Raw genomic sequence first — 11,839 nt, forward strand, 5'->3', positions numbered from 1 at the left:
AAAATCTTTTACTATAAGAAATTGACTAGCTACATGAATCAAACAAACTGCCTTAAAGTTAAAAACTTCAAATATAATAACAAAGGAGTTAGATGATCATTCAGCCACTTATCAGTAACATTACAGAGATAAATAATACCATTCCCTGGGATAGTCAATGCGGGCCATTTTAGAAATGATGACTGCCAAAATTGCTGCTATCTGTTGAGGGACAAACATAGATAACCCAGAGAACGAGAAAATACTTAGCACACTGAAACGTAAAAATAAAACATGTGAATGAAGCACTTTCGGTTTATGCATTGTTCTTTACTTTTCTTCCCCTTAAGCGAGAGACAAACAGGAGGGGAAATAATAACTCATACCTTGTAATCTGGTTCTCTCAAGTGGGATAAGAGCTTCTTCCTGATATGAGCCTTCTCATCATTGCTAATTCCACTGAAATTCATAAGCTAAGTACCATAAGAATGGGAAGATGCAAAACTAGTCAGAAAGAAAAGAAAAATGAAGAAAGGACTGGATGGGACGACCAGATATTCGGGATTGTGCGTCTACTATTAATCCTCCAATGTCGATTAATACTGTTCTTCAAATAAACAGATGCCATGAGACGAATATCAGCCTGAGAAACTAAATCCGGCGAAGTGATCAGTTCCAAGAGACAAGAGCAAAACCCAGACCGACTATCAGTGTCAGATAGAGCCTTCTCTGCTTGTTTACGAACACCCTCATCGCCACTCATTGAATTCATTAGCAGCGTGTACATCGCCGCCATATCTGAGCTTGACATTCCCATTTTCAGATTAAGCCTGAACTCTGACCTTGTTGCTCAAGAAAAATGTCCCATATGAAAGAGTTCCCCACTCAAAATTCGCCTCCGATGAACTTCGGTACTGTAATCGAATCACCTAGCAAATGCCAGCCATCGAAAGTATTAACTCAAATGCAACTTTTCTTCTGGCTTGATTTTGTCCTCCTCTGATGGCGATAATTGGTCGCGTTCTTGAGGGTTTTGGGCCAAAATTAATGTGAAAAGCTATAATTATAATACCCCTTCTCCAAATCCTGCTCCAAAACAGACTTTCTTCGACATAATTGTCGGGGGTTAATCTTGTTCTGTGTTTATAAGGTTTTTTTATCTTTTATTTTTTATTATTTTTGTTTCCAATATCAAGCACAGATATACATACGGCTATAAGATACGGATACGGCGATTCGTCAATTTTTAAAAAATAAAGATAAGAATGCGTCATTTTTTATATATTTTTTTAATATATATATATATTTCTAAAAAACGAGGATATCAATACGTTGAAGATACATTTTTTTAAAAAAAAATCTAGGATATAGATAAATTTAGCATACAAGTTAATTACAATAGCATAAAATATAATACAAATACTGAAATACAATACAAAAAAGCAACTTCTAAAATGTTGAATTACAATAGTTAATAAAATGCAATAAAAAAGTGATTCATATTGCAAAGAAGAAGAAGATTAGAGGGAGAAGTATGAAGATAAACGAATAACTTCTTCATTGAATTGTTGAAGATATCCAAATGGTTTATATTTTGGTGGACTTGGTGGGGACTCAAATGTGAAGATGGAGATTAGATGATTCTAGTCTAAGGTTTGGTCTGTTATTTTCTTTTTTTAGTTTTGGATTCGAGTAGTGAGCTTTTTAAATAGGTTGCCTAGATTAGATGAGTTGCTTGTCTTTTTTCTTAAAAAAAAATATGCGTAGAAATAGATACATCAAATCGCGTGTCAGATACGTATATGAGAAGTGTCTGGAAGTATCATAGTGTCTGATACAGATTCTTTGCCACACAAAAAGTATCTGTGCATAGGATCCAACCATTAAGCCCTCTATTTTCACCCCACATTTCTTATTGTTTAAAAATCGGAAACTAAATTTTGAAAATTAAAAAAATATATAGTTTTTAAAATTTTGTTTTTATTTTTTAAATTTGGTTAAGAATTCTATTATTGTATAAATCATTGTATGAAATGGTGATGAAATATACTTAATTTTTTAAAATAAAAAAATAAAAACACAAAATGGTACGAAACGGAGCCTAAATATTTTCTAATTTCATGAATATAAAATATAGAATTGACAATTAATGTTTTTATTTGTCAAAACAAACTTAATTCAATTGACATAATGTTTCTACTATTACTCTCACCCTTTTTATCCATAGAAATGGAGCTATGTCAGAATTAACGAATAGTCATTTAATTTTCATTCTTTTTTCTTTTGAGTAATTTCACACTTTGTTCGTGACTATAATTTATTCCGTTCAAATGTTTCAATCGTGAGTATTTTATCTTAACCATAAGCTTCCAAGCTTCCAAGTTTTGTAAATGTTAAAAGAAATAATAACAATAAGCTTTCAAGTTTTAAGCTACATATGTGGTTTAGTCCTTAATGTTGTGGTGGTTTTCCAATTTAGTCGTGGTTATTTTTGTGATTTTTCAATTTAGGTTCTATTGTATACAAGTGTGAACTTCGTAACGAATATTTTAAAATCTTTTGATCTAGTCTCTCATAATAGAGAAATGTTAAAATTGATGGTTAAAATGTTAATAAACTCATGATAATGTATTTTTTAAAAAATTACTTATTAAGCTTTCAAACACTACTCCAACCTATAAGTTATATAATTTGTTGTCCACTTTTCTAGTAATATTTTCAAAAACTAAATTAAGTCACAAAAACTTTTTTAATATAAAATTGAGCATCTTGATATCTAGAGAAAACCAGAAAGTATTAGTTCTTCAAAGCTGATCAAAACAAACGAACCAAGGGTATATACCCGTAAAAATGAATTCTAATATTAGGCATCTTTCGGTATTTTAATTATTATGGTGCATGTATATTTGTTTAGAAAAAAAAAATATTATGGAACATGTATGTTTGTTATTTAGCAAAGTGCCAAGAAAAAAATAAATGTTCAATTTTAATCTATAAAAACAAAAAACAAAAAAAAAAAAGACCAAATTTTAATTTTAAAATAGCAAAAATAACCAATTCATAAAAATAAAAGTAAAGAAATTAGAAGAAGAAATAAAATGCAAAAATTGAGAGCCACGTCGATACAAAACCGAACCAAATAAAAACCAATTCATTGTTTTGGTCTTTATTGAACATCAATTTGGATCCCTAGTTTATATAATTGATTGGTTTGGTTATTAGTTACCAAACTGACTTTCACCCCTAAACTTAACTACAAATTGAAGTCTTCATTTAACGAAAGTGAAAAAAACCATAATTTTTTTTTATGAAAAATACATAAATTTAAAAAATGAGAAACTGAAAATGAAATAGAAACGAGATCTTAGAGATTGATGTTTCATAAATACATTATTATAACTTCATCTAAAACTTAAACTTTCGACTTCTTCTCCAGTCTACAGTTATTCTATTACTTTGGCATAGGAGGCTCTTTTTCATTGTAATTGTAGATACTTTATTCTCTAAATTATAAATTTATCATTGTTGTCACGTAATTTTGCCATCAACATAGTCCATCTATACCTTAACTAAAGTTGGATAGTTTTATTTATCATTATTTTTTAGTTTTGAGATAAATAAATGTCAAGCATATAAAAATAGGAGTAAAAGGGAATTGAAGAAGAGATGAGAGAAAAAAGATAGAGAATATAGAAGTATATGGTATTGATAGTTTATATTGATAGATTAAATTATAAAAAAAACAAAAAACAAAAAAACAAAATGTACTTGGACTTTATACTTTATGTTAAAAATACCTATGAACTATTTAAAATCTTAAAATACCCTTAAACATTCAAAATGAGTTTAAAAGTAACATTGTTATCGTTAGTTTTGGGTGGAAACCATTACAGTTTTGTGTCAAAAATACCCTCGAACTTTTAAAAGTTTAAAACATATCGTCAAACTAAAAAAAAAAAAAAAAAAAAAGACAGAAAACTTTTACTATTAGTATATGAACATAAACAATTAGTACCTAGAGATGTCCATTCTCCCTACGAGTCAGATGCCCGCCTTGAACAAGACGAGATAGTGTTGGGGATGATGCCCTAAACTCTCGTGTCCTGACGTTTGTAAACACGGTTTTGCACAAATGCTTGTGATGTATAATATATGATATTTTTTTCACTACTAGTCTTTGAACATTGTTTGTTTTATTTGTTTTACCACAAACCAATAAACTAAAATCTTTGGTTATCATCATGTAACTTAAGCATGTATGTGGTGACATATAAGTGGATCATGTCTTAAGTGATAACCAAAATGGTCTGTAGTATATGGATATAGGAGGGAACCCTTATCCTGATAACGCTACGGATGCGGCCCGATTTGTAGAATAGTTACAAGTGTTGTGACTTGCTATAGATGATCTGATCCTGATCATTCATATGGGAATGTGCGAGCAAGGGGCGTCCTATACAGGCGTCCTATACAAAGAGTTTGTATAAGACTTGACCATGAAGTGTTAACATCTCGTTATATAACGTCGTTCATGACAGAGACTTCACTTCACTAAGATGACCATAGGTAACATGACCTAAATCCTGAGTGAGTTGGGAACTCCTACTTTTGAGGGTGGTCCTTTGATTTGCATGGGTGCAAGTGGGCAAATCGCTGACTCAAACATACCACTTTGGAGCTGGGAACCCAGCTACACAAGATGGAATTCACTCCTTTCTTAAAGCAGGGGTAAGTAGATAAATTGCTCCCTTAAGGGCTGATCTCGGGGCTTGAACGATGTGACGCTACACACCTTCTCATGGCCCGAGAAGTGTTCACACATAGTAGGACTATGTTTATGTTCATTAGAGGGATCAGTGGTACTTAAGGAGTTAGATGTAATTACAGGGGCAAAACGATAAATTGGCCCAGTTGTACTTACGAATATCTGTGAAGAGTTATCGTACTATTGATTGGTTATATCCGATGGACACATAAATATATCTGTGGTAAGGAGAGTTCAACTGTCAGTCTTTAGTGAAATGTCTGGCAGCTAACGGATGGCGGATCTCATGGCTAAAAAGTTTAGTCAGATATTCACGTACCGTTAGAGTTTCGAGCCATAGGTCCATAAGGTACCCTTGGTAGTTCAATGGATTCAAGTTGAGAATCAGTTTTTGGGTCAGTTTGAAATATTCAAATTGATAAGAGGGAGTTCGATTATATATGATATGATTGAATTGGTTAATTATATTTGATATAATTGACTTTATATATGAGATACATTAATTGGAGGAAAATGGATATAAATATGATTTATATCTATTGAAGGAGAAACACTAAGGTTTATATGTGATATTAAACTATAGGTTAATGAATGTAATATGATTATATTTATTATTTTATTAATTGGACAATTATGGGATAATTGGCCGCCATTTTCTCCGTAACCATGTGTTAGTGGGAAGTTTGATTCAGTTTTGTAACTGAAGAAGAAAATGAAAATTGTTTTCATTTTACAAAAGATCACGTAATTCACTCAAGAAAAGTGTATGATGCCTATCGTTTAGTAAACTGAGAGACTATATGATAGCTTGGATTTTTCGTCGAAGCCGTTTGCGTCTCAGCACTCCGGCGTCGCCCAGATTCGAGCCACGACTAGTTTTCCGTCATAGTTATTTGCGTCTCAGCACTCTAGCGTCGCTCAGATCCGATCTTGACCTCCCACGCTGAAGTCGCCCACATTCGTCGTCGCAAGTCTTTCCGCTGCCGCTCGCCGCGCCGTCTGCCAAGGCTGAAGCCAAATGACCCAGTCACGCCAATTGCGCCCCAATTCGCCACCGCCGGTTACCTCCAGTCACGCCGATCTAACGCCCCCGCCAACTCTGTTCGTCGTTGAAATCCGCCTGCATCACTGGACTTTTGTTTTAAGTAAGGGATTGATTAATTTTGGGCAAGACTTTGGTATGTCTTTGAGGGTTTGATTACCCATTTGGTTTTGGGTTAAAATTTGTTATCTCTTTATATTTGGAATTTAGATCCAAGATTGGAGTGCTTCATAGTGCGCAGCGGGCTGTTCAACGGATTCGAGTTCGTTCGACAAGTGTTTTGGTAAGTGTTGTGATCCTTGTTGTTGGTTGTTGGGCACCTATTGGTTATTGGACTAATTGAGAGTTTGGTTTTAGTACTTTGAAGGTTCTAAGTCGTCGTCCTTTGGGTTCTAAAATCTGCTAAAAGGAGATTTGGAGTTGAAATCTTGCGAGTGTTTGTTGATCAAGTTTCATTGGGTAAGTTCATTGGCGATCGCTGAATTAAATTTGTATGTATGGATCTTGGTTCCAAGGATTGAAAATTAGTGTTATGTTCTGTATTAGGGGACTTAATTCAGGAATTATTTGGTTGGAGATCATTAGCTTGGATTGATATCTGAATTTGACTTCGAGGTAAGTAATCTTACTACTGGAACTGCCCACGGGCCAGGCACTAGATGTATGCTAGTACGATAGATGAATAGTATGACAGAACAATGGCATGATAGACTGATAGTATAGTATAACCGATGCATGTTCTTGTATGAGGAACTCAAAGATTTATTTGTGCACGTAGATACTTGAATGTTAGCATGAGATGATATTGATTCCATGAGGTTGTATCTGATCTGTGGATATTGAGGCATATATGTATGTTGTAGAACCATGATGTTGAGGCGTATATGCATGTCATAGGACCATATTATGATAGTTATAATGTTGAGACTATGATAGTGATTTTACCGATTAGTTAGATGCCCACTAGATATTGTGTTTCCTTTGGGATTCATCAGATTATGTTTCCTTCGGGATTCACCAGGTTGTGTTTCCTTTGGGATTCACCAGATTTTGTTTCCTTCGGGATTCACTAGATTGTGTTTCCTTTGGGATTCACTAGAGGTAGTGGGCATATTTAGCTATAGTAGGATAGAAATCATTTTTTTTCCATGTATGTATGTGTCCCATGAGGACTAAGACAGTTTATATGTTCCACCAGAGGTAGGCATCTAGAGAACATAGATGCCTAACCTGACCCCAGTATTGGGGTTACTTATTGAGTATTTTATACTCATTCTTTCTCATGTTGTTATTCCAGGTAAAGGTAAAGATGCACCGGTGATGGACAAGCGAAATTCGTGATCGAGCCATTGGGATCAGTTTTATGCTTCCACTCATGAGACTTAGATTTCCTTTCATGTTTTGCTTAACTTTCAGTTTTGATATTTGAAACCTACTATTAAGAATTGTTTTCATACTTATTTATTAACAATTATGATTTATGGGTACTCTATTGTTGTTTTTAATATTTGCATTTAATAAGGGACTTTTAAACTTACCTCATTTATTTCACCATAAAAGGGTGTCGTTTTAAGTTCCATGCATGCGTATAGTAACGACCTAACTTAAGTCCTAGGGGGCCGGGTCGTTACAATATGATGCATATCTATCTGTTTGAATGTAAATGTGGTAATTCTGTCACAATGTCTTTGGAAAGATCCGCTTCCACCTAGAGGTACTCTTGTATAAGAGTCCTTTCAAATAGGTATGGGGAAGAGAGCCCTGAATAAGGACTGGACAAGAGAGCGGAAGAATTTTCTCCCTGTTGACTAAGAGGGGATAGGAACAAGTGTTACATTCCTTGTCCTCAGTCCGCCCCACCTCCATGGGTATAACACATACATACATATTCACATATGTACATAACACATACACATGATGATGATGATGATATATATATATATGCTAAATTTCATCTAAATTTTTCATACTTTAATACATTTCTAAAATATTTTAATATTTGTGACTTTCTTATTTTTAAGATCATAAATGTTGTAATATCTAAATTTGTAATACATAAATTGAAGGTTAGACTACAATATTGTAACATTAAAACTATAATTTTTAGAAATTGTGGGAAAGTTGTTAAAATAAATAAATTACATAAAAATTAAATGAAAAATTTTCCCTATAGGGAATTTTGGGGACGAGGATTGAAATAAGGAGCGAGGGTGGGCTTCCCCATCCCCGTCCCACCTGGCACACACATCTATTAATACTTCATTGTAAAAATAACTAAAAAACTTTCAAAAGTTACATTGAAACTCTTTAGCTTTAAACAAAGTTAAAAATGCTCTTATTGTTAGTGTAGTGGTTGATTGTTCGAAGTTTTTTTTTTTTTTTAATTTGAAACGAAGCACTTTTAAAACAAATATATACGTATCCTCTTTTTTTCATATAGATTCTTTTATTTGTCCATTTCCTACACCATTTTTTCCAACAACTATATATAAACTAGAACTTTGAGTTAAAACATACAATCTCACATAATTTCAAGTCATAATCTTCCTTTAAAACTTATCAAAACGATAAAGAGTCAAATACAAAAAATACGTATTTGACTATTAACACTCACTCAACTACTAACATATAACATTGTTAACACATTTAAATCTGAAGGTTCTTAGGTGCTTTCATTATTCTCTTTTTTCTTGTTATAAGACACCTGGACTAAAGTGGACAATATTTTTTGGTTTAGATAAAGAAATGTCAAATGGTTAATAAAAAGGGAGTAAGTGGATATTGAATAAGAGAGGAGGAAAAAGGGAAAATAGAGAAGTAAGAGGGTACTAATGGTTTGTGTTTTAGTTTTTTTTTTTTTTTTTTTTTTTGTAAGTTCAGAGGCATTTTGGGTGCCGTACCGCGGCCGGGCCGGAAAGGAAGGGGGCTGCGAACCTCCTGCCAAGAGGCCAAGGTTGCTTGCTAACTCTTAGCCACTTGTTAGAAGGAAGTGCACCTTTGATTGTTGGGCAGAATCATCAGGAAGGCAAAAATCAAGTTTACATAAAGCACTAACGGTTTCTATCCAAAATTAACAGTAACAACATTTTTAAATTTTTTTTTTTTTTTGGGAAGTTAAGGTGTATTTTTTAAACTTCTGAAAGTTCAAGGGTATTTTTGATACAAAGCACAAAGTTTAGGAGTGTCTTCTATAATTTAGCCTTGTTTATATACTAGCAATTAGGATACTTTTAAACTTCTTTTAAGTTGAAGGGTATTTTTGAAAATTTAGAAAGTTCATAAATATTTTTTTACATAAAACAGTAACAGTTTCCATCCATAACTAACGATAAGGGTATTTTTTTAAAAACTCATTTTGGAAGTTTTGTGGTATTTTTGAAAATTTTGAAAGTTCAAAAGTATTTTTGACATAAAATACAAAATCTAGTGGTATTTTGTATAATTTAGCCAATAAAAATGTTTTTTCTTTTGTTATTTACTTTTTACAAATGGTTTAAAAAACTAAACCAAATTTTGAAAACCCAAAAAAGTAGTTTTAAAAAATTTTGTTCTTGTTTTTGTTTTTAGAATTTGACTGAAAATTCAACCATTGTAATTAAGAAATATGCAAATCATTGAAAAAATTAGGAAAAAAATAGGCTTAATTTTCAAAAATAAAAAACGAAATTGTTACCAAACAGAACCATAATGATTAGGTTTACTTTCTTTTATTCTATTTTTATTAATTACAACAAGATAGTTAACTTTTAGAAAAATACTCAGGTGCATCTTGATTTGCACTATCGTTTATACAACATACCCAAATTCTCTAACCATAGTTTGTCACATAATAAATTATTTTTTGTTCTTATTTTTTAAACAAAAATATTTTTAAAATATTATATGTAGTTCTGGTGGAATGCATAAAGATGAATGCATTCATGTACCTAAGTATTAAACTAAAATCTATTGACTGTAGTAAGATTACATACCTATAATTAGGGGTGGAAACGGTTTGGTTCGATTTGGTTTGGTGGTCAAATCGAACCAAACGAAATCGAATTTTCTAATACGTGAAACCGAGCCGAACCGATCATTGGCTCGAACCGAATCGTCGGTTTTAAATTCAATTTTGATATTTTTTTAAAAAAATCTATGTTATATTTTTTAATTAAAAGCGGTTCGGTTTGGTTGATTTTAAATTCATCTTTACTCTTTATATATATATATATAATATATATATATATATATATATATATATATATTAGTTAAAAACGGTTTGGTTCGGTTTCAAATTCGATTTTCAAAATTGAAACCGAACCGAACCAAATTAATTAAGTTTCAAAATTTCTTCAAACCGGACCGATCCGCATTTTTCGATTTCATTGAGTTTTCGGTTCGGTTCGGTTCGATTTTTAGAAATGGTTCGGTTTTTGCTGTTTGAATGACCACCCCTACCTATAATATTTTTTCGGTCAAATATCAATTTATCCCCTAGATTTTAGGGGTTGTATCAATTAAAATCATGAACTAATAATTGTATTAATTAAATCCTAAATTTTTGTAATGTATCAATTTGCCCTCATCTACATTTTATTTGACTAATATCATATGAAATTTATAATTTGAGTCAATCAAACTCTAAATTTTCATAGATCAATCAATTAAGACCCTTCATTATTATTACCTTTAAAAATCATCCATGCATTAAATTATTAAACGTGTGTAGACCTCTTTAAATGTCGATTTTATAAAACGGACGCTTAGAGTAAATGCATGGACGATTTTCAACGAAAATTATAACTAAGAGTTTACCATGATTAATTAATGAAAGTTTGGGGTTTAATTGATGCAGTTATAAGTTCACACAAAATTTTTTCGAATGAAACATAATGGAGAGTGTAAATGGATACATTTACAAAAGTTTATGGTTTAAATTGATACAACCAAATTTAAGGGTATAAATCGATATTTTTCATGTTTTTTATTACTTCAATAATATGTAAGGATGAATTTAAACTATTGACTTCATAGTTGCAATCATTATGTCATATCTATTTAAAATATGTTATGGCCACTTATAATAAGATTTAGGAACAGAAACCAATTTATACATCGAGCATATTTGAGAATGATTTTAAAATCGTGAAAAACACTTTTATTATAGAGAATTCGAAAAACAGACTGAGGATTTAATTGTCTGTGATTAAGTGATTTGCGCTACTGTTGGATGGGAGATGGCATGATACGTGTTGAAGTTATTTATGAGGTGAGATGAATGATAATACACATAAAATTGTCACCTAAGGTACTAGCACAAGTATCTATTGCTTCATCGAATAATATACAAAAGTATTTCAAAATCGAATCCATAGGAAAATTTTGCAAACATCAATTACAACAAGCATGCACGCTACAATATGTTAGCCTCGATATGATGGTAACTTAAAACGGATAAAAAGATGGTAGACTAGACGTTGAAATGTAAGTAGAATAGGAAGTGTAAAAGATAGGGATGATGGTGGAAGCAAAATGCAACTCATAACTCACCCCTACGTTGTGTTTGGTCACGATGCTTAACGAGCACATACCTTAACTCCTTAACTTCATGAATCTGAATGAGGATATTCTTATATAATGCTCTTTCAATACATTATGATGCAAAAGATGGATATCAATGTATGTCTAATTGATTCTTGATGATAAAATTAGCCCCAACTCTCCTATGCTTACAAATGGTTGGATTATGCCTAATGCAACCTAGCGATTAGGACTCACTCTTGCTCGCTTCGAGTATTTCCACACACATTTTAACATATTGGGCACAAATAGATCCATAAAAGATTATCCATGAATGGATAGTTCTTATGCTCTCAAAGCAAGAATGATCTAATTTTAAATACAATTAACTTATAGTTATCAATCACTTTAAAATCACTCTAAAACACGCTGTTAATCACTCAAAAATAATTTATTATTAAATTTTACACTTTTGAATGTAATTTCATGTCATCATAATTAATTATGAGGAATTAAAAACATGTTTCATGGTGATTTTAAAAATAACAAAAGTA

At 32.0% G+C, this 11,839-nt stretch overlaps 1 protein-coding gene across 1 annotated transcript in view; it reads right to left on the minus strand.

Annotated features, from left to right (window-relative positions):
* The window catches only part of LOC120074743 (importin-11), a 37,995-nt gene extending 36,909 nt beyond the window's left edge, over positions 1-1,086 (minus strand). Inside the window, exons 1-3 of the mRNA XM_039027971.1 lie at positions 531-1,086; positions 366-438; positions 140-201 (exon numbers count right to left, since the gene is read on the minus strand). Of these exons, the coding sequence (XP_038883899.1) occupies positions 140-201; positions 366-438; positions 531-796 (401 nt within the window). The 5' untranslated portion in view covers positions 797-1,086. The remainder of the gene's footprint in view (positions 1-139; positions 202-365; positions 439-530) is intronic.
* Positions 1,087-11,839: the final 10,753 nt, after the last annotated feature.

Source organism: Benincasa hispida, chromosome 1, assembly GCF_009727055.1.
Source record: "Benincasa hispida cultivar B227 chromosome 1, ASM972705v1, whole genome shotgun sequence".
NCBI classification, from domain to species: Eukaryota; Viridiplantae; Streptophyta; class Magnoliopsida; order Cucurbitales; family Cucurbitaceae; genus Benincasa; species Benincasa hispida.